This window comes from Thunnus albacares, chromosome 22 (genome assembly GCF_914725855.1).
Source record: "Thunnus albacares chromosome 22, fThuAlb1.1, whole genome shotgun sequence".
Taxonomy (NCBI): domain Eukaryota; kingdom Metazoa; phylum Chordata; class Actinopteri; order Scombriformes; family Scombridae; genus Thunnus; species Thunnus albacares.
Genome location: NC_058127.1, coordinates 16,985,069 through 17,009,323, shown reverse-complemented (window position 1 = coordinate 17,009,323; position 24,255 = coordinate 16,985,069). Strand labels below are relative to the sequence as shown.

At 39.0% G+C, this 24,255-nt stretch overlaps 1 protein-coding gene across 14 annotated transcripts in view; it reads left to right on the top strand.

The window, feature by feature from the left end:
* Window positions 1-24,255, top strand: part of kcnip4a (potassium voltage-gated channel interacting protein 4a) — a 141,456-nt gene that overhangs the window by 113,315 nt on the left and 3,886 nt on the right. For 12 of the 14 annotated variants that reach the window (XR_006400369.1, XM_044342370.1, XM_044342363.1 and 9 more), the window contains 3 exons: window positions 17,467-17,591; window positions 22,713-22,782; window positions 23,336-23,406. Coding sequence is in view for 13 of the 14 variants with exons in the window: in XM_044342370.1 (XP_044198305.1) it covers window positions 17,467-17,591; window positions 22,713-22,782; window positions 23,336-23,406 (266 nt within the window). In the remaining variant the exon portion in view is untranslated. Of the gene's footprint in view, window positions 1-12,899; window positions 13,029-16,232; window positions 16,329-17,466; window positions 17,592-22,712; window positions 22,783-23,335; window positions 23,407-24,255 lie in introns of all 14 variants that reach the window. The other 2 variants (XM_044342373.1, XM_044342362.1) reach the window with 2 other exon arrangements.

Genomic DNA, 24,255 nt, shown 5'->3' with positions numbered 1-24,255 from the left:
AGCTCACTAGGCACAGAATGTGTCAGGCCAAAATAAATTGTTTAGTTTGGACCCACTGCAGTTGTATCATTAGATAAAGTGAGCAGCATAGTAAGCAGTTTGAGCTCAAAACCAGCCCATCCATCAGACTGCAGTTTAGCAAACACCCCTTATCTTCTAATTAGTATAATCAATCAGAAGTCTTCAGTGTTGTATGCATATTCAGGGAGGAAATAAGTAAACAGAAAAAGTGATCATGTGTATTAGCAGGTAGCTGGAAAAAGCTGACCTGACCTAAGAGAAGTGTTTAGATGGAGCACTGAGGCGTTAGCGTCTGCAGATTGGCTGCGGCTGTGTTATTTCAAAGGCACATGAGAGTGTTTTCATTTGGAGGAACTGCGAAGCTCATGCTCAACGTAACAGTTTACATGCTTCGCTAAACAGCGGCGAGCCGAAACTTGCTTTCCCTCCTCGGCATTTCCAAACGCAGCCGATATGATATTGATTTGGCGAGACGAGATGCAGACCTCAACACTGACATGTCGATTGCCATCTGCTTGTTGATGTGATCAGTATTCCAGACAGGTGTCTCTGAGTGTAATTACTTACAGAATATCTGCTTTCTGAGCTTGTGATACCTGACAAGCTGTCAATGCAGGTATTGATATTGTGCATCTGTGTTAAGTCATGTTCTGAGGACAAAGGGGGCCACGAAATGGCAATACAGAGAGGTACTGAAAAAGTCTGATAATCATTTAACAGTTATAGAAATTGGCTTGAAAATGAGAGATCTTTTCAAACTTATTCCCACTGTTATTTACCGCTGTGTGCAATTTAGTTTTAAAATCAACTGAGCTGCATGTATTTTGGGGTTCAATTAAAAATTATTACAATATTTTCATTATTGATTTAATTTGATTATCATTTTTACAATTAGAAAGTAGTGAAAATGCCAATTAAAACTCCAAAATGACAATTGTATTGTACAACAATATTCTGTTTACTAGCATATAAAACAAAAAAAGCATTCAATCCTTGCATTCAAAAAAACTGTAAGCAGCTAATCTTTGGAATTTTTGCTTGAAAAATAATGATTCATTGATTATTAAAGTAGTAACAGATTAATTTATTATTTCAGCTTTCATGCAAACTTCACCAGAGCTGCATTTTACCAGTATTTTCATTATCAGTTCATCTATTGATTTATTTTTCCGAATAATCAGTTTTACTAAGAGATTAGTCTATGAAATGTCAGAAAATAGTGGAAACTGTTCACAGTCCAAGGTCACATCTTCAAGTTGTTTTTCCCTACCAACAGTTCAAAACCCCCAAACTATTTGGGGTTGTACTAAACAGTAGTCATCAAATATTCTGGCATTTCAGAGGCTCTAACCAGCATGATTGGCATTTGTGCCAAATAAAATGTAAATGATTAATCGATTATTAAAATTAAATTCAGTCTCCGCTCATCAACTGATTGATTAATCAACTGACTGTTTCAACATTTAGCTTCACACACAAAGAGCAAGGTCTAAGATCTGAATCCAAGACCTTGTTGTAAACTCACAGTCCTAACCACTGAGCCTCTGCACTGTTTGTACATAAATAAATATATAAAAGTCATGTAGAATTACACTGGTTTACACTTTAGTACCGCAAATCCCTTTTTGCAGCTGTCACCTTCTGCAATAGCTAAAAATGTTTGTTTTTATCTTTTTATTTTTGTAAAACCTCCGGGGAAAGTGTTTCACCAACATGTACGCTCTGCTTAACATTCATACAGTCAGACATGTTCACAGCTGGCAGCTGCCCTGTATGATCACATCCCTCTACTGCTGGCCACCTGAGCAGCTCCACTGGGGCATCTGGGGTAAAAGGGTCTTGCTTTAAATGTCTCGGCGTGGTAAATGCCGAGGGAGCTTCTCAGCTGGGCTGCTGATTTGAACTGGCAACTTTCCAATTGCAAAAGGGAATGTGTTCTGAGAGTAATGTACATTGTTCCACTCTTTACTGTAGCTTCAGCTGGCATCAAAAAATGAAACTGTAAGCTTTGTTAAGATCAACTCATAGCAGACCACACATTGCAAGAGGAGAGGAACATGTCTGCCTTGCAATGGCCATACCCAACGCCACATTGTAACACACTGATCACTTCTACTGATTGTAAGGACTTCAGACCTGGAATAATAGTTGTCCCTGCCAGTGGCGTGCTTCCATGTTAAATAACTGTAACAAGATCATTGCATCAGGCTGTGCACAATCACCAGAGCATTGTACTAAGATTACAAGCAACACAGCAAGGCCTGGAAAGCATCATACGAGTAGCCTCTTTCCGTTTTATTATGAATAGAAAGACTGATGTCTCATTATATTTGTGCTAACTGTCCCGAGGCTAGTATTAGAATTTCAATGCAGCTGGCTAAGTTTAGGCTAAACTTGGCTACCGAAATGATAATAATGAGCTCTCTTGTCAGATAAATTTGGACTTTCTGTAGTGATATACAGTATCTTCACATTTGCAAGGCTCATTTTCTTAGATATATTGCGGTATAACCAGGGACACTTTTTATTTCCCTCATACAAACACACACACACCGTGATCCTTTTCACACATATGTGCATTTCTTACACCCTTACAATGCAGAGCCATTAGTGCAAAGTGCTGAGCAAAGACCCATAGGGTGCAGACTAATCAGTGTGTCACACAATGATAAATAATTCTCTGGTTCAGCCATACGCAGCGACACCTCCAACCCCATACCCCCTCAATCACATTACATTTCACTGTGATTGTACCTTATATGATTACATCTGACAAATAAACTTGATTGACATTCACAAGCACACCATTACATGAACAGGGATGGAACACTGTGTCAATTTGGACCTGCCATTTGCTATTATGGGGTAGGAGCACTGAGAGTCTTAGCGCTGATATCCATCTAACAAGATTCTTGTGTTCTCTGCGTCCTTGATGGGGATTTATGGCCTGGCAGCAGAGAGAGTTAGTGTCAGCACTGACCTGGGTCGGTTTTGCCGCCGATTGCCTGTTTTCACTTCCTGGAAAGTGTTGTGACATCTACAGTAATGAACAGGACGCATTTGTGGTGGGTCAGCTGCTTTGCGCTTGAGGGCCTGAGTTGAACTGCAAAGTGTATTTGAAGGCAATTCAGAAAATACTACAATTAAACCAAACCTGTAACATTATAGAATTGGATAATGTGACCTAAAGTCTACATCACAATAAGCAGTTCCATTTACCCTCACAGTGATAAATGCTATTATAACCCTTTAAGCCATGTTAGTGGTGCACTGTTGGTTTATGGATGACAATGTCAATCGGTCAGTTGGTCCGCCACTTTGGTCCAGGATGAAATACCTCAACAAGTGTTGGATGAATTGTCATGGCATTTTGTACAGACATTCATGTTCCCCAGAGGATGAATCCTACTGACTTTGATGATCCCTGCTTTTCCTCTAGTGCCACCATGAGGTTGACATCTTTGGTTTTTAGTGAAATGCTATTGGATGGATTGCCACAAAATTTTGTGCATACATAGATTTCTCGCTAAGGATGAATTTGAATGACTTTGGAGATCCCCACCTTTCATCTACCGCTATCATCAGGCCAAATTTTTAATTTGTCCATAAACCAAATACCTGCAAAACTAATGACATTCATATCAGCCTCAGCTATACCTTGTGTTTAGCGCTAATTAGTGCATGTTAGCATTGGCATTGTAAGCATGTTGCCTTGCTAGCCTTAGCATTTAGCTCAAAGCACCACTGTGTAGCCTCACAGAGCCACTAGCATTGTTGTACTCTTAATCTTGTTTTGTCAAGGCTAAAGCTAATGCACTCTAGTCATTGAAATGCAGTTAATGCTCTCACATTTTTTAGTTAGGCGTTAAGAAGATTTCAGTTTGCTGTTTTTAGGAAACCTACGACATTCACTGTCATCCAGCACTTGAAGGGTCACAAGCGAACATGATGTTAGAGCCAAAACAAAATTTGGAGTTTGTACACTGATAAATTTAAACATCAAAAATGCCTGTTGAATTTTTATGATACAAAATGATAAATGACCTTTCTGCTGTTATTTGGTGACATTCAGCTGTGATCTCACAGTTCTGACGTGCCTGTCATCAATAATCACATCATAAAGCTGGCCTTCAATATGAGAATCACATTTATGTTTGGAGTTCAAGGCTGACTGTGTTAGTCTGAGTGGTCTTCATGTCTTCATTTCCTGTATAGGTATTTACGATGTTCAAAGCAGACCACCGGTGATCGATCTGAACCACTGTCAAGTATTGAAGCATGTTCCTCATTTTGTTAAGTGCAGAAGTGTGTACATTTCCAGCACAGACACACACTGTTTTATGGGTGTGGTATAAACTACGCTGCATTTTTTTTGAGTCACACATCCATCATCAAAGTTGAGTCAGCAGAAATGTTTAGTATATTTTTCATCGTTTCAGATGATTGCATATATGTCAGTTAATTTAATTGGCAATGTCCATCTGGCAAATAAATCTCATTGTTACTCGAGCAAGCCAACATGGTTTTAAAAGATTAAAATAAGGAAACAATGATTCATTTGCAGGTAGTGAATTGTGAGATGTTTGCGACCAACTCCGCTGCAAACTGTAATTGTCCATCCACTTACCAATCCATTTAAAGGACAACAATCAACTGGCCCAATTACCCTTTGGCTATTTTCCATGATGCCTATTTAGAGCAGTGACATGATTGACTTAACCTTTGCCTGAGCGTCCTAAGTTATGGGTCCCTCTTGTGTCTTTAGAGAAGAAGGGCACGGCGGAGGAGCTTATTGAAAGTAAGAGGACTCTGTCTGTCAATTTGAGTCAGGAAAGCAAGGACAAGTATCACTCAAGCAATCAATTTTGATGAAAACATCACAGATAATAAATTCTGATAGTGGGAGGATGACAGATGCTTCTGAGCCAAGGATCTGATATGGATGATTGCAGAGCTTAAGGCTCCCTATGGAAGAGGGAGCTGGAGGCAGATTGTATTCTTAAAGATGTATTTAATTAAATGACCTCCGTCCCACAGCAGTGAAGGGATGCAGTGAAATATACAGTGTGTAAAACATCAGAGCCCCGGATAGTCTACTGATATCCTCAGATGTTATTAAATGTGCTTGTTGAGGTTTGGGATATTCATTAATTCAGATCTCCGTGATGTGAACCACAACAGTATTTGACTATGCAGATTTTCAGGGTCTTATTCAAGGAAAATATTGCACAGTTTATGTTTAAGTGCTGTAAAAAGAAAATAAAAATACATAAGCATAATTCATAAACCTTCAACCATACAGAGCTTTGAAGCTGCACATTTGGTATTTATTTTTCGATCAAGGCTATACAACTGGTATGCTCATTCAGCACGTTCATGACTTTAATTAGCTAACAAAATGAATAATCATGTTGCCACAGGAACCCAGCAACATTTTCCATAATTAAGCCAAGGACATAGGTTCTTATGCATAATGCAATAGTTTTTTTGCCAACATTACAGCTAATTGAGGATTCTGTGCTTTTTTACACATGGATTGAGTGCACCCAGCCTTTATACTCCCTTCTAATTTCCATAGAACATATTTTTTATGTTTCTTTTATGAAGTCTGCAAACTGTCTTCTTGGTTCACACTGATGTTTTTGACTCTATTGCTACTGACTCTGAGTTCATTTTTCCCCCTACTGTTTGAAGATAACATTTCTGATGAAAGACATATGGTGGAAATAGCCTGGTCTCTCTGCAAACTTCATGCACTAATCTAAAGAGAACTTGGACACTAAGATGGAAAATGCTGACTTGTACCTATTGTGAACCAATCTCATTACCAGTGACCTCTATAGTATGTTGAAACCATTAGCTACACAGAGCTAACTTTGAATTTGTACCGAGTCTTAAAAAATATCATACATCACCAGCTGTGAAGCCAGAAGAATGTTAGAAGCTAGCTAGCTCACAAAATAGTAATAGTCCTTTGTAAGGCAAACAAAAATGGATGCACAAAAGACACAATGAACATCACAAACATAGATCACTTTACTTGTTTTAATGAAACTGGCTGGTGTTGCAGACCATAAATCACTTTATCATAACTGGCTGGCACCTTTTCATTAAAATAGTGAGTTAAAGCCTCATTGTCATAGAAATAATAAAGTAAGTAAGTAAAAAGTTAATCAGCCCTCTGAGCCAATAGTGCCAGTAGTGTTTGTTATTTCTGGCGGGGAGATTTTCCAGTCTCAAATCTCACCAGATGCTGTATTGCCCCAGTTTGCGTATTGTGTTTGCCTTTAGGCTGAGCTACAGTATATAGGGATTTTTTTTCAATTTAATATAGTTTTTTAATTGAGTTTTCATTACTTTTACAGCAATATATATCAATATGGTCCATGAAAAACACAGAGCACTTCTAGCTTCAAAAACAAGAAACAAATGCACACAGAGAAAATGTTTTTATTTTAGTTCAAAAGGTTGTTTTGGGATCTCAGAGAATTGTACAGTGAATACAGTGAATATCCTGCTTAAATCATTAGAATAAAATCCATAAATCCATTAAAACACTTGTCTGAGTTTGCTGTCAGCATCTGTAATACAGATGACTCACTTGGAAGTGACTCATAAAGTCTCTCTCCTCTTTGGATAACTTTTTTTTTTCTCTTTTTGCTCTTTTTCATGAAAGCTCAAAACCTCTTTCCCTTCCTCCCTTGTCCTACCTTATAATCTTTAAAATGATTGGAGTAAAAAGGGCAGAGGACACTTCCTTCCAGTGCCAGAGCAAGGTTTTCTTTGAGACAGACCATTATTGAAACTCTTCCAAGTGACAAATGATTGTAATTAAAAGAATAGACTGCTCTTTCCCCCAAGATTCCAATAAATGCCTCAGCCCGCTCATGGTGTGTCATTATAGCAAGCATGAGTGCATGCTCTTTCCCTCATAAAGAATCTTGCCATTGAGTCCCCAGGAGCTCCAGTCAGTCACACTCAGAACAGCAAAGGACAGCATATATATGTGATGTGCATCCTGAGGTTGAAAAATTAGCTTCTGTGACTTCAAGACGTTGACATTTCTTATGGCCCAGTCAAAATGTGCTTGTTTAATCTGATTTATAACTACTATAAGTGCATGAGTCAACACACACACTGTAGCAAATTGCAGTAATGGTAGAAAGTTATCACTAATGCATTCTTTTGGCCAGTAAAGACACACTGTTGTTTGTGCTACTTTGCCTTTGCCTGTTGTACTAGCTAACCTGAAGGGAATAATCAAGGCTACAGTCCATTTGGCTGTTTATGTAGCTCTATTCTCAGTCTCCTGGGACTCAGATTTATTTGGATCTGCCTTTCATCACTGGCACAAAACTTGATGTCATGTCCAAGAATAAGTACATTAATATTTCAGCAGAAAGATTCCAAATGCAAAGCAGTGTTCAGGACTATTGCACAGACAGTTGGTATTTACAGTCTCAATAATAATCTGCCCATTTGGCTTTAGTTTTAAGACAGGCAATGCGCTGACCCTTCTTTCCTGTTCTTCCTATTTCTAAGACAGTTTCACTGCCATTTTTCCTGCCAGCCATAAGGAACTGGAGGCTGCTTTATTAAATAACAGCAATGACATATCGCTCTCCATGACTCCATTCTTAAGGCTTATTTATATTTGGGCCCACAAAATGGAACAAATGGCAGATCTGTATCCACCTCCCTGATCATCCATGTGATTTATCTGGAATAAAAATGAGCCTTTCTCATTACACTGTTGGGACTGTTTGAATTACTTTTCTTTTATTGACTTGGATCTGCAGATCTAACACTTGCAAAAGCAGAATTGTAATCAGCAGATGTCCACTGTTGGCAGCTCTGGTGTTCTGGATGTCAGCTATAATTTGTTTTGAAGCATTAGAAAATATTTGGTGCCACACGGGGGGAATTCATAACACCTCAGGAAAGAAAAAGTCAGCCATTGTAATACAGTGCAAGTCTGCTAGATGTTTTATCTTCTGTCCTCAGACAGATCTGGATACAGAGGCAATATATTTACTGTTGCACTTCCATCCCCCTTTCCACAGTCGACTCATTTGATATCATTTGGTGTATTTCTACTGGGATTATGTTTCTGGGGTAGGAGGAAGACAGCCGAGTACCTCCTCTTCCAATACACATGCCATGTATGTTCATGGTATCCCCCCAGATTCTACCTCCTCCAATTACTAACTGCTTGTACAGTGAAACTTTATAAACTTTATGTGAGCAAGTAAAGCTGGGAAGCTGCGGCAGATGCTGAACTCACAATAATTCCTCATTTCATGTGTATATCCAAAGTTTATACACATATAGTCATAGTCGACTTTCAGTCAACCAATTTTCCCCAACTTTTGCACTATTTTCATTTAATTATTTTGCACTTCACTATGTAGTAAAATCCCTTTCAATCACTCTGCTCCAGATCTTAATATACTGTAGTATTACATTAATTTATTCTCTGTATGTTTTGAATTTTATAAAGAGGCAGATGGTTCATCTGTAAGTAGATGTGTTGTTGACTGAGGCATTACTTAAGCAATAAATCAAAATAGTTGTACTAATTTGTCAAGTACTCTGCTGGGGAGAACTGGTGCCATTATGGCTGGTGTAACTTTATCATAGCAGGTCAGTTTGATATCACACTGGCCTTTTTCTTTTGGGAATCATGCCAACATGAATAAAATCCACCACTGGCCTTGAAGGCTGCCAGACGCTTCTCATCTGCTGTCCTTGTCCCGTGTTTCGCTTGGTGTAATTTCAGTTAATTGCTAGCTGCCAAGTGTCTATCACATTTGTCCCTGTTTTGCTAAAAAAAACAACATGGAGCCTTGGGACTTAAACACTGGAATCAGGTGTTAAAGTGAACCTGTTGTCCACGCACTGACAAAATAAATATTGGGCTTAAAAATGCAATATGAAGAAGTCTCCTATCCCCTGGCTCTCGCTGATGCCTTAGATTTAATTTGGCCAAAGGCCTTGCCTCTGCATTTGTGTAATTGACCATATGACAATATGACCTTCTCTAAATGTTCCATATGTACATTGTTACTAATACTGAGTTGACCTTTAGAAAGATGGGAGAGTATAAATTCAAAATCGAAAGAGGTATTGACCAGCCAGCATTGCATGTGGCCAATCATTATCTTCAATTTAAATATCATGTAATTTAACTGGAAGGTTTTTTTTATAGACATCATTAATGAATTTTGACTCTGCATATATGAGCATATTTGGATCTTATCATTAATAGTGTCACATTAGGATTGAAAGGCCTACAAATGAAGGATCTACAGGGAACATACAGCTTTTCAAAGAGGCAGTGATTCCCTGATTTTAACTTTGATACCATCTGTCTATAGATTAGCAGGAGACAGATCAAGGTGTTAAGAGATTAATACCTGGGAACCACTGAGTTTTATACCTGATGTGAGGACAGTAAATATTTCAAAATATTCCCTCAGTAGCTCGCAACTTCAGTCAAGTCGGGTTTATCTACACAGCTTTTAACGTGGCAATGGATGCCAGTAATCGTTGAACACTTTCACAGATGTCCACTAAAATGTGCTTTAATGTGTATAATTTGAAAAGCCCCAAGGTGACTGAGAACACTGTTGTTCACTGTCCTACCCTTCTCTTTCTTTCCAGTTCCACTTTAAGACTGGAGTGGTGTAACAACAGATCAAGTCTTACCACGGCGCTTACAACTTCCATTTACTGCTTATCTAGGATCCAGTTTAAAAGAAAGAGAGCCATTAAGATGCAGAGAGATAGGAGGGCAGCTCTGGTGTCCACCTCTGGATAAAATCATGTACAGACAGGAGTTGAAAAGTTCTTGGAAATGACTGCTGATTATAATGTGCCAATAGAAATGATAAAATCAAACCGGAGGCCAAGAATTCCAATTAGAATTTCCCTGAGGTATAAAATGCTGCTTTTGACTTGAAGCTTGAAAGTAATGGATGATTTCTATTTTTTTTCTGCCATCAATCATCCATACCTGTTGTGTAACTATGTTTACATATTTTGCCCATACACGGAAAGCAGTAGACACGGTGCAGCCTTGTGATGAACTCGATACACTAAGATTGGTGCTTGATTGTTCTGTGTTACATTTCCAGGAGCCAGAACAGGCTATATTAGGAGTGAGCTTGGGTTGAGATAAGATCAGTCTTGAGTTTGGTTCCGGTATTAGTTTGTCAGTGACAGCAAGACAGTGTATCATCAGCAGTGGGAACTTATCAATGGGAAACAGTGAGGCAGTTTAAGTAAATCTGATTGACGTTGGTTTCATATGGCAGTTTGGCATGTTGTGATGATCAATCAGCTACCAATAGCTAGAAAACAAAACACGTTCCCATTGGGCCATCAGTGAGTTACTGCCCCCCAAAAAACTTTTTTTAAAGCAAAATATGGTTCAGATACAAAAATTATGGTTTATTCGTACATGATTGAGCCTCAGTGTTACTCATGTGTTGAGCTGCCCCTATTTTATTTATGCATGTGGCATATATATGCATCAACTATATATGTATATACTATACATCTATTATGAATTTTTGATCACAAAGAATACCAATGAAGTTGAAATGTGTTTTGAATCAAAGGGTTCATTCACCAGTTATATTATTGTTACTCTCCATCTACCTTTTCTACTAGACTGAGTGTTTAAATGTTTATTATCAGACTCATTTTTAGCCATGTTTGACTTTGGTGTCTCCTCAACTTTTCCTCTGGCATCAACATAAAGTTGGCTTTTTTTTCTGTGAAATGTCTCGACAGCTGTCAGATGGATTGCCATGACATTTGGTACACACATTAATTTCCCCCTCAAGATGAATTGTAATAACTCTGGTGATTTTGATCTTTTCCTCTAGCGACATCATCGTGGCAAACTTTGAATGTGTCCAATTAGTTTATGACTTTATTCCTGCATAATTATTGGTAACCTAAAGTGGTGAACATGCTTAATATTAGCATCAAAGCATTGCCATTGTAAGCATGTTGCCATGCTAGCATTAATATTTAAAGGAAAGGAAGTTTTGCTTGCTATAAATACTCCTTTTCGTCATACTGTGTATTAAAGGATCCCTTCATAATGCAATTTCAGTAGAAACACAGAGGAAGTAACTTTGGAAGTTACCCACTTCATTTCACTAACTTAGACAGCTGGAGCCTCATATTAGCTTCAAATACATTTTTACATACATTTTGTTCAGAACAGGCACTGTAGATTTTGTCCCTCATCTCTTACATTGAAAGTGCATTAGGAAAGGATCTTTTAATGACCAGTATGAACAAGAGGAATGATTTACAGTGAGCAAAACCTGTTCCAATGTCCATATGGGCACCTGACTATTTAAGACAGAAAAATTGTGAACCTGTCCTTTAAATCAATGCTTGGCCTCACAGTACAGCCGCAGAACAGAGCTGTTAGCATTACTGTAGACTCATGTTTCTTACTAAATACATGATTATTGATTCATTAATCGGTTATTGGTACAGTAAATCAAATTATTGACAAAAGAAAGTGTGTCACTGCACATGATACTTGGGTAATGCTTTCGAAAAAATGATTTATTATTTAAAGGGGTTTTCAGATTACCTGTGTGAAAATGAGGCTTTGTATTCTCATCATTGAGTGAAACCCACAGAGGTCACTGAGACTGGTTCAATTAGACTAAGTCGGCCATTAACTGTAACGCAGAGCCACTGTCCGAGCATTGTCTTTAAAAAACTACTGAAGCTGTGTAGGCTCATATATAGGGTGCTGCTGCCTGTAACTCTATCATGTAAATTGTCAGAAGATTATTTGTGCTCCCTTGGAGTCATGGCCTACTTTTGTGAGCCCCACCTCCTTGGCGCCGCGATGCTAAAGGGATGGCGGGAGCTGGAGCTAAATTGTATAAGTTAAGACCTCGTTTCACACACACACACACACACACACACACACACACACACACACACACAGAAACACACAATAACAATAGCTCTTGAGAAAAGACACATGGGGCTGGTATCATGTACACAGACATGGCTATGCTATTTTAGTCTCATAACATTGGGGAGAAAAAAAAGGCTCGTAACAGCAACTGTAAGAGACAGTGAAGAAATAAGGTCCAATGAACACATTCAATGCCTGAAATAAAAAAAAAAACTATCTTGGCCAATTTCACACACATTAAACACAGATTTTTCCCATCATAGACCCATTTAATAATTTTAATCTGAATATCAAGGTTTTTCACTTAATGTACTAAATTCATCAGTCCCATGTGGTCCCCCAGGCTATCATTTGCCTCTCTGTACTGTAGCGTGAACTGTACATACACTCTCATACAATACAACAACAAAGAAACAGCAAGCTCAGCAGAACGGTTCATCAAACTGTGCTTCAAGCACAAGTATTGACCTAAGATTTATTGATTTTAAACAGCCACCCGTGGTTAACTGAAGACTTTTCTATTTTGTACATAATACAGATTTATCAAATATTTATTAGCCTCTCTTTTTTGGTTCATGGATTAGGGCTAGTGAGGTTTTACCCTCTAGCTTGACTTAACCTTCAAGATCAATGACTCCTGAATCACAACCTTGAGGGGAATGTAGCAGTTTGGCTGTGATTGATCAGTTCAGACTCATTTTAGGGGGTAATATTCTCACATTAATTTTTCAGAGTTTGAGTGGTATTGTGGCTTTGTCGGCTCATTGATGAAGAAGATATTGTGTGGTAGACCATTTTATAGCCATAGTCTACAAAGCTTGTTACATTGTGTCCCATGGTAATTATGTTTTGCTGAGGCATTTTTCTTTGTTTATAACCCTCATAAGGCATTCGATCTCATTCTCTTGTACCACTGCAGGGCAAAATGGCTAAGGCAGCTTTGTTATTCAGGTGTGGCTGTGAATTACATTTATGATGAGCCGTACAGTCGGCTACAACCAGCCATTATAGCACCAGTCACTCAACAAGCTGCAAAGTAGAAAGCAAGGTCAGTTTTTTTTTTCTTTTGAAGAAGGCAAAAGTACAGCATGACTTAATGTGTGTGTAAATAATGATTGAACATGTTAAGACTTAAAATCCTTCATCGTTGTTAAATATGCTTGATTCTTCAGGACAACAACACCAATTCAGTTTTTTTTTTTTGGAATAGATATGTGACATGTGATGTAATACCAGCAAAACTGTGAACTTTAACTTCTGTGGGTAAAGGCACAGGGCCACAGCATGAGGCTCTCTCTGCATTATCACACACATACTCAAATGTCGTATCCATTTTGTCAATAAAGTAAAAGGGCAAACATTAATCAGACAGCCATCACTGCATGCTCTTTTCCTTCCTGATTAAGCGCCATGTCACTCATGCTCTGTGTTACTCCACTTTAGAAATAACTTTTTATTTCCCTCGTGTTCGTTTAGCTTTTCAACTACAGTCAAGCTTTCTGTTCTGTTGCTGAGAAAATAGCACGGATCATCAGTTTTGACTTTTTCAGTCGTACTGTTTGCGCTCAAAGTCACACGTGGGTCATGTGCCAAAGAAAATCTTTAGTATTGTAGCCCACCACATTGTCCCGGAGCTCCTTGGTAGAAAAGATGTCTCTGTATAGTGCAGTAATGCTTCCAAATAAAGCCAGCTTGCTGTCAAGGCTGTTATATCTTGGTAACAAAAGCAACATCTGTCTAGTTCAACCTCAGCGAAGACATTTAGACATCTCCTCTCCACTCAGGAGGGAAGGTGTGTGTCAGGTAACTGGAATGGATGAGATCTTCACTGTGTCTCCTCATCCTCTAAATCTCAGTTATTGTGTCATTACAGAGGTCATTATGAACTGGCCTGAAGCTAACAGTAAGACTTAGTAGAATCAACAGTATCTTACATTGTTGAGAATTTTGTCGAGCACAATAATGTTGGTCATTATGGACATCGTGCTAGATTTGAGCCAAGAGCAGTTAACCATCTGCTCTGCATCTGTGCCGTGTTTAACTGTAGGGGCAAAAAGCTGCAACCACTAAAGATTTGACTTTGCAACTTTTCTGTGTACGATCGTTGCCAGCTTGCTGATAAAGTATTTGGCAACATTTGAATATGAAAGAATATCATAGCCAAGTATTTAAGCCAAGTTTGGTCAAGCTGTATTCTGCCTCAAATGCTACAATTTTTGCCGAACATTTAACATTCAACACATAAAAATATATATATAACATTTGATTAAAATAATAGAGAAGTCCAAAGAGTAACATAAAAGCTAATTTATTTAATGAATGTAATATAGTTTTTAGCCTCTCTACATTGAAATTGAAATTTGGTACAGCCAACAACTTTGCTGATCCCTTAACTTTTCATCTAGTGAGCAAATACCTGACAAACTAATGACATTCGCATCAGCCTATCAGCTGTATGTGCTAATTGGCAAATGTTAGCATGCTAACTTGCTAAATTTACCCATCTTTGTGAACTCACTGCACTCACTCGAGTGCACTTTAATGGACTAGAGACAGACATTTATAAAAAAAAAATAGTCCAAATGACCTTATTAAACTGAACAACACTCAAATCTTCATCAGTTTGTGTCCAGTAGTTTCAGAGTGAGACATTTTTTGCACAGAGCCAAATTTCCACTGGACCTCCACGATGTTTTCAGACCAGGTTGCAGATTTATAACAAAATTTTCACAGCCTCCATTTAATGATGTAATTGTTACCACTTTGTCCCTTTATAGCCCAGGTTTATGGAGGCCTCTTACAACTCCCATCGGCCGTCTTGACGTTTGGTTGACTACTTATAAACATGCCATGAGCTCTACATCTGCTCTTATTTTCACCTGCAGTCCCAGCCTTGAAATTAATTAAGTGTTGCCGTCATTGACAAATGATTTGCAGCGCTCAAGAGCTCGTCTTAATGTCCACTGCTGCCATGAAACATCATATTTTTCAGAATAGCCCGCAGCAAGAGGGGAAATGGGCTTCTGCGCTTTTAAGCAAGACTGTGAACTTATTACTTAATAACTTTGATATCCACAGAGGGGTGCTACATATACCATAAGAGAATGTTTTGTGTGTTGTGGACATCAATTCAATCTTTGATAGTCCACTGTAGTTTACTGTACCACGCTACTTTTGTTTCACTGACAGGAAGAAAATCCACTTTTGTCTAGCAGCATGCTCTGCTATGTGTGAAAAGAGTTGACGCCTGATGAGAGATTCAATTACACCCTGACGTGAGGTCACAGGTTCCATATCATATTCAGAGCCTGTCTTTTACACTGATGACCTACAGTGTGCTGGCAGACTTATTCATAAATAATGTAACCCAGTGAACTAGTTGGTCATCACTAGCAGTGATGCCATATTTGGGCAGCCTTGAATTTGTTTACAGCTATGGGTTTACATGTAGATAGACACAGAAACGTAAAAGAAGCTTATCCGTCTAACTGCATGATATTCAATTGTCTGTGGATAAAAATCTAGACCTACACTTTTAGACATTTGGCTGTTTTGTAACTTTGTATGAAAACAAAGTAGCAGCATGTTAATTATAGCAGATGGTTGTGTGGGCTTGTGTTTAGGCTACTGTCTTGTAGAGTTTACTTAAGTCGCATTACAAGGCATCATTTTGGGATGGCGAAACATTTCTAATGCAGCTTTAAACTTAAAGGTGCCCTGTGGAGTCTTGCAAAAAAACTAAAGTTAAGATAAGTGTATCTTGCCAAAACACATTCTGTGTATCCTTGAGGTCTTACAAACATGTTGAGTACATTTCCTTCCCCGTAAAACTTTTAAAAAGCCATAGTCATTTGTAGAATATTTAAAATCGTGCATTTTTTAGATTTATATTCACTAGCTAGCAGTGTCCTTCTTCATTACCTTTGTTGGCATGTTACTGCCACCACGTGCAAATCAGGGAAACAACATGAACACCTCCATGCGTGTGCATTTGCGTCCTTGTGTGCATGCATGATAAAAACCAAACAGCATAGCACTACTAGTGGCCAAAAAACTCTACAGGGTACCTTTATTACAGTGGCAAATATGGTGTTGTTGTCCTGAAGAAACAGCTACGAGAGGTAGCTTTATGCTTATATGAACTTTAATACACCCTCTCATGTTGCATGGTGTCTTCATGTCCAGTTCCCTAAAATGTACTGAAGCTGCCAGTTGCCTGGGTAACCGTAAGACTCAATGCTGTATTTCCCAGGTTACCCTCAGATTGTCCACAAGCGCGGAGTGAGAGCTCGTCTCATGAGGCTCTGTCCATGCTCCACAGCCAAAAAGCCTTCCTCCAGTAATCAAAGCAAGTGGCTCTTCCAAGGCTCTCTCCCTCTCTCTGTCTCTCTCTGTGATGATTTTTTTTTTTTTTTTTTTCTTGTTGTTGTCTAAGATGCTTTTTATTTCTGCGGCGACTTTTTCCTGTGTGGGGGCATAAACTCAATATAAGCTTTAGTTACACATGATTGCTCAAACTGCATTTCAGCCACAGCATTCATTTTTAGAAATCTTTTTCACAATGTCACATAGAACATTCTGGTTTTGAAGTTGTAGAAGTAGAAAGAATTGTGCTTTTTTTTTTTTGCCCAAACCCTTTGGTTTGTTTTGGGTTTGTTGTTAAAATGTTCCCCAGATTTTGACGTTTGAAAGCACAGAAACACAGCTTGTAAGTCTGAGCTAATTTGACAATGAAACCTTAACGAAGAGAGCAACATATGGGATCAAGGAACTATTTAATTTCTTATAACATATCGGTTAACATCACTTATTATCTCACAGCCTTAGCTCCATTGCAGCAGGTTAATTGTGGTCTGTTATAAGATGTGGCCTTTTGGCTGTGGGCCACAATAAGACCTTTGGAGCTAATGAGGCATTTAGACAATGTGTCGCACTTCAGGTATATGAGAGGCCCTGCGCCAGAAAGACAAGTCAAACACTGCGCTGCGAGGACAGTGCAGTTGGTGACAGGGCCAAGACAGCATCTGCCATCATTACGGGCCCATTAAAAAGTTTCACAGAATTCAGCTGCCCTCCTTTATGAAGAGGCTCTCTGCCACGAGGGCTTTGTTCTGGTGTCTCAATAACGCTAATTACCTCTCCTGTCATATTTAGTGTAGAAGAGGGCATTCAGATTTTTGTTTGGTTTTGTCAAGTAACCTTTGCAAATAAAAGAATGTCATATAATAAGAAAAATTCACTTGAATGGATTTTTTTTTGTTGTTGTTATCTTGAAGGTTACCCAATTTGTGATACTACATGCCAAAATGTGGCATTCTGATTAGAACGGTTGCAATTGTGTGGGCCTGTTTGCTTAGCTATTGTCAATATTTGGAAGTCTAATGGGATCTCTCTAATTAAAGCCTTTAAAAATGTTAATTTGCAAACACTCCTAACAACATCTGTTCATATCTGAGCTTCTTATTCCTCCTCCTCCTCCTCTCTAGACAGCGTCGAAGATGAGCTGGAACTATCTGCAGTCCGCCATCGCCCCGAGGGTTTGGAGCAGCTTGAAGCCCAGACACGTTTTTCCCGCAAGGAGCTACAGATCCTTTACCGCGGCTTCAAGAATGTAAGTGACAAGGCCACCATGCAGCTGTAGTACCATACATAATGTACAGCTCAGTGTGCTTTGTTCCCTCCTGGACATCTCTCTCTCTCTCGGACATCAAAAACACAAGTTTTCCTTTGATTTTATTTGATTTATTCTTATGTACAAGCCTTTATAGTCGGCAGGGGTGTTGCTACTGGAGTCTCCAGCTCCACTTCCTTCTCATCACGGTTCAGCTTCAGCTCTGCTTGTGTACTATAGGATAATAATCAAGCATCTGAGGACTGCTATTTTACTGAATCACCTGCATTTTACACTAAATCTTATCACGTCAAAATGTGCTTACCACAGAAAATTGAAATTTCCTGCACATTGTTCACTGTGCCAGCGATAATTAGGTCATACCTCGAACCCATTGTGGAAGATAACTGATGAGCAATCCAGGTCACGCGTAGTCCTCAAGAGCGGCCCACATAAAACCACCTCACTTCATTGTCACCTCTGGTGTGAGGCGTAATGAGATGACCCAGAATTAACTCAACCCAAATTGTCTGGCAATGAAAGTGAGCAGGATAAGCGAGAGTCCTGTGATGGTGGAATTCCCGCGGGGCTTCAGTTTCCTGTCGTGCTTGCACTGTGCTCCAGCCAAGTCCCTGCAAAGCCCTGCCCATTAGTCCGCTTCCACTTGAGACAGAGCGAGAGGTAAGAAGTGTACTAATGAGACCTTTAATTTGCCACACTGCCTGATTTCCTCTACCGCCACTGTGAGATACAATATTGCATATTTTAACAGAGAACTCCAAGTTTTTTTTAGCTGTTATTTGCTAAGGATAAACTTGCTTTTTTTTACTCAAAGTTACTCATCACTAATGCGTGATAAGACAGATATTGTTCAGGCAGAAGTCCAAATTAGACAAGGAAAGAGTCATGGCACTTAAATTACAGCTACTAAATAGCTTTTGTCCATCACTGAGTCCATGGCGTAGCTCATTTTTTAACTGCCAGGGTCAAACCACTCATCTTTGTCTTACCCCAACCCGTTGACATTGGCGGAATACAGGCAGGCTTTTAAGTCCAGCCAGACTAATAGAAGCTGGCATGGTCCCCATGATGAGAGATTTGGCCCTTTGTCCTTGCTGTCTAGGGTTTTGAAGCAAATCAAATGCCTCTAATGCGGGTAGCAGGATGAGGTCGTTTGTCTTGACAACAGACTTTACGAGTCATTTACTTGTAGCGCAGGTGGTCCAGAGTGAAGCTTTGTCTTAGATCCAGCAATATGTCTGACAGAGACCAAAACAAGACCTCTGGCTCTGGGTCTTGCTCTTAAGGTGGAATGTGAGAAGAGGTCACCTTAAAGCGCAAGACAAAAGCTTTAAGGTATACGAGAACGAATAGTTTCATAAATCCCTTGACTGTTGCTTACATGAAATAACACAACATTGTCCTCATGTCACGGTTAAATCTGCCGGGCTTTGACAGTTCGCAGTCCGGGGCATCGCCTCAGGCATTAGATTAAAATCTCACAGTTTCTATTCCATCAGCGATGAGGCCTCTGTGTACAGGTTTATTTCCCTTGCACCGCTTATTGCCACAACGCTTGAAGAGTCTCGGAAAGGAATTTCATGCCTGGATGATTTTGCATTTCACAGATTGTATTTGATATTTTATTTTCATGGATGAGATAATTTTACAAGCATATTAAATGAATACAAATACATTTTTTTCTGACCCCTCACTCTCTCTAATGAGATTGGCACTGAGTAATGTGCAAAACATAACTACATCCGAGGGCAAGTGTGAAATTACACCCTCATTTGTTATTATTCTACACAACATAGTGCCCAAATTATTCCACTTCCTCTGCTCATTGACCCTTATTGCAGGTTTTATTTACAGGTGGATAGACAAATATAGAGAAATGATAAAAAAAATCCAGCCTAAATGGGAGATAATGAGTAAGTATATATACAGTATCACCAAAATCTTTGGAGGATGGGTTAGGAATGAGAGAATAACTGCTACAGTATTGCAAGAGAAAGCAAGTCTGAGCTTCACAAAAGCCATTGAATCTGTTAAATCTTAAATGTAAAGCATGTAAATGTAAACTGTTTGATGTCCTTCACAGGGCTCTTGAATTATTTCTCAGCGCTTCATCAAAACGGGATGCAGAAAGTCATTAATACTGAGCTTTTTTTTCCCGAATGAAGTCCTGGCTTGTAGCTTTGTGGCATCAAAGTTTATCCTGACGTGACCTTAAGGCAGCCTTCAAGTGAGCGTAACTATTTCACCGAACTTTAAATTGAATTGCATTGAACAGTGTTATACGTGACCATAACTAGATAACACATGGGCTTCATTCCCAATTGAAAAAAAACTGCCTCCCTCACCAGTGTCATCATGAGGCTCAAAACAGACGATAAAATATAATCAGATGAATTCCGCTGTCAATGTGAGACTCGCTTCAGCAGTCACTGAGTTTCACTGACCTTTTAGTTTTCCTTCAGATTTAGTGAGGTTAAAAGTAGAAGAAAAACTTGGAACGCAGCCATTCGTATATTACTGTCCCACCTCATCAGAGTGTTATTAGTTTTGACAGCTGTAATTGTCCATGTGTGTACAGACACACACATACAGAAGCATGCACATACTCAACAAGAGAGGTGTTTTAAAAGTCTCCCCCTCCCCTCTTTAAGTACTTAATTACAAGACATTTCCTTGCACTACTTCAACTGAAGGTTGACAACCCGTTCACTGCAGTGTTGTAGACATAAACAATGCTCTAATTAACTAAAGCTAAATAACAAAGAAATACTGTCAACTGTCAAATACAAATAGATGCTGGGGAGAAAGTTTGCATTTAGTGTGGATGTTAAATTTAAAATTGTCTAGTAGAGAGACCTAAAGCAGTAGTTCAGCATTTTGGGAATTATTTGCTTTCTTGTTGAGTTAGATGAGAAGATTGATACCTCACTAATATGTCTGTTAAATAGTTCACTTAGCACAAAGACTGGAAAGCTGAAACAAGGAGAAATGGCTAGCTCTGCTCTTAAGCTAACAAAATCAAACTATCAGCACTTTAAAGTTCAGTGAAGACGTTCCTAATTTTAAAACTTCCTTAAAAAAAATCCTTTTAAAAATAAACACTAAGCAGGTTGAGACGAACTTGTGCTCATTCTGTCTCTCTAACTTCCCCTAATTCTTGACCTCACCTCACCCCCGCAACATAAACTGGGTCTGCGAGAGAACAGAAGATAAGTGTCAGGGGACTCATGCAGACAACCTTGCAGCACCCTTTTAGCTTGAAACACAAGGAGCCTGTTTGAAACAAGAAAACAAAGTTTCATCTCTATAATCTCACCCCCCTCCCCCTCCCCTCTCCCACACAGCTCTGTTTCCCAAAGTGGCGGATAAGTAATGGTCACAGGAAGGAGTAAAGCCAGTGTGCCTTGTGATACTTACTCGCTTCTTCACACTTAGAAAACTGTGTGTCTCTCACATCCCGTCGCCCCAGCAAATAACTGGCTGTAGCAAACTCTCTGCCCTGTAGTAGTCTCCTTATTGCACATTAGTTTTCCCTCTTTTTTTGCGACTGTTTGATTTTTGTTGAGACTTTATCATGTTATGTTAAGGTGTGGTCATGTTATTGTATCAACCCCATATACTGTGTGTTCCGTCTTCATCTTTCATTTCCTATAAGAGCTTCCACTATGACCATGTTCTACTTAGAAACCCAGAAAAACGTGCGACTGCCGGTTTGGAAATTGTCTTTATTGGTGGAGCATTTCCTCTGTTCCAAAATTCAATATCCTGCCACAGCGTGTAGCCTCGCACCACACAGAAATTGAATCTGCAAAACTACCTACCTTTATCAAGACGCTGCTCTGAGCATGGTCATCCACGTCATCTTTAGTTAGCCCTTTTCTTTGGAAGAGTGAGCCTCATGGAGTTGCTATGTAAAAGCATTCAATTTTTTCCACTGAATGCTACCAGACAGCCACAGGTGGGTGACATTTAATGGCTGCCAACAAGAAATCTGGTTAGGCTCAGATGACGTGGTTTGCAGTTTGAATAGCACCAAATTGAATATGAGTCTTAAAATGAAAAGTCACCACTCTAAATGCATCTTTCCTCAATACACAATCAAATAAAAGCAAGCAGAGATGAACTAGCATCTCATTGGTAATTTGAAGTTAAACCCAGCATCAACAATGGCTGTGTTTGGGTGTGGTCAGTAGTTCTGGTCTTGTTGCAGTTATAACCACACCCCACGGTGATGTCATGGTGTACTCGAAACACCCAGGCGTACAACACCCCAAAGCAAGGTGAGAGTTTCAACCACTGGAACAAGAACAAGATTTTCAACTGCTGTTAAGTTGCTTTATTAAAGAGAATATTTTAAAGGAAAAAGTTTACTAATGCAGTGTTTGGCTGCCCTGGACAGCTGGCTTGAGTTCTGCTTCTTAAAGGTGCAGGTGTGTAGAATTTAGTGGCATCTTGCAGAATGAACTTGGCAGAAATGGAAGATAATATGCATAAGTATGTTTTAATTAGTGTATAATCACCTGAAAATGAGAATCGTTGTGTTTTGGTTACCTTAGAGCCCTTTATATCTACACAGGGAGTGGGTGCTCTTCTACGGAGACAAACCAAACACTGGCTCTAAAGAGGGCCTTTCACATTTTTCATGGCCACTATAGATTCTTCTACATACTGGGAAGCGAGGGGGAGGGGTATTCAGTTTGTTGCAATCTGCAACCTCACCACTAGATGCCACTAAATCTTACACACTAGTCCTTTAAAAGTTAAAGATCCCCTCAAGAGATATAGAAAAACTGCTTTGATTTTTTTTCTCAAAAAAAAAGTTCAATACACTATTTATAAAATTCTTAAAAGCACATCTAGTTTTTTTCTCCCTCCTTGAAAAATCCAGGACCATATGAATATGCAAATATTGTTTATTTTGAAAGTTTAACTGCTGTCTCAGCAAGTATTTGTGTTGAAGGGTTCAAGTTTCAGTCACAGCTTTGTAAGTTGTATGTTGGCACGTCTTATACGAATTTATTGGAAGAACTTACTGATTATACAAGGTATGACTCTAAATTAGATGCTGAATTACCTGTGTAATTCTGTTTTGTCTTCCAGGAATGTCCCAGTGGAGTCGTCAACGAAGAAACTTTTAAAGACATCTACTCACAGTTCTTCCCACAAGGAGGTTTGTATTCACTGCTTTGTTTTTTTTTTTCAGCTTGTCTTGCCTTCCCCAACCACTTCTTATCTCCTCTGTGCTGGACACAAATAGTGTTTTGCTTATGTGTAAGAAAATTGTAGAGTACTTAGACGTTAAACCTCTATGCGAGTCAATGCAGTGAGACAGCGAGAGCGAGGGAGAGAGTAGTTTGTATTTACGCAGCCTGGAGTTGCTCACTGTTGGCACTCATCACTATGCAAAGATTGTACCCGAGGAACAAAAGAAAAAACTTTAGGAGGCTTTGATATATCTGAAGTGAGAAGAAAGGCAGGCCAGTAAATATAATGGCGCACCACTCTTAGCTTAGAGCATGTTGCTCTCGTCTCTCATCATGAAAAAAAAAACATTCTGAGTAGCATTTTTTTCTTTCAAGTTGTACAGAAAAGCCACAAAATGTTCCTTTGAACCCCTTTCTTGTTTGCTGCTGTGATATTGTAGGTGTAACTGTTGGTGTTAATTGCTATCATGGCAGAATATTGTTGATTTTTTTTTACACGTATGTTTGTTGTCTCCATAGATGCTTCAACATATGCACATTTTCTGTTCAACGCATTTGACACAGATCACAATGGCTCTGTGAGTTTTGAGGTAAGCCAAGTATTATCACAGAACCTTTTGGGCTTCTAGTTTCACGAATATCAGGACAATAATATCGTTTCTGTTTCTCCTGGGGAGTAATTACTGAATTTGGAAGAATCCCTACAGTCTCTGGCAAGAAAATGCTTTTTCAAAACATTAAATGATACCTCAAAATATCTTCCGCACACATATTAACTTCTGTCAAATAAAGTTGTTCCACAGTGACTGGACTGTCTTTTCAAACTGTGATTATTTCCAGAGAAGTATTGCCATGGGGTCAGTCTCTCTATGGTACCTGTTGTTTGATCAGCTACACGTGGGTTTTTCCATTGCCAACAAAATAATTGTCCTTCATATTAAGAACTAGTGTTCTGTATGTGTGTGTGTGTTGGGAATTTTAACTATTTCAGAAGAAGTAAGCCCTGTCCAAAACTGAAATCCCCACACAAAAGTACATCCAACTTGATATTTTCTTTCTTTAGACGCTGCACGGCCCTCAGGCTTTACACTTGAGGATTATGTAACCTGCAACCCCAATCATTTTAATTTAGTTTAAGCAAGTCTACTTGAGAAGCTATCAACATGTGATTAATATTTATGAGGGGTGTATATTTGCTCAGGACAGAAAATGTGATTACACTAAAATCAAAGCTTCACTGGCTAATGTGCGGTCCATTCTGTTCAAAAGTTCAGGGGTTCCCAGAGGGCCCATAAAGATTCTGAGTCAGCTAATAATTTGAATAATGAGATATATTTGATTTTTAGTGTCTGTTCCTGTTTCATCATTTGTCTCAAATTAACACCTGTGTGCAGAGATTTTGATGTATGACATTGGCTGAAATACTGCATATCAATGTG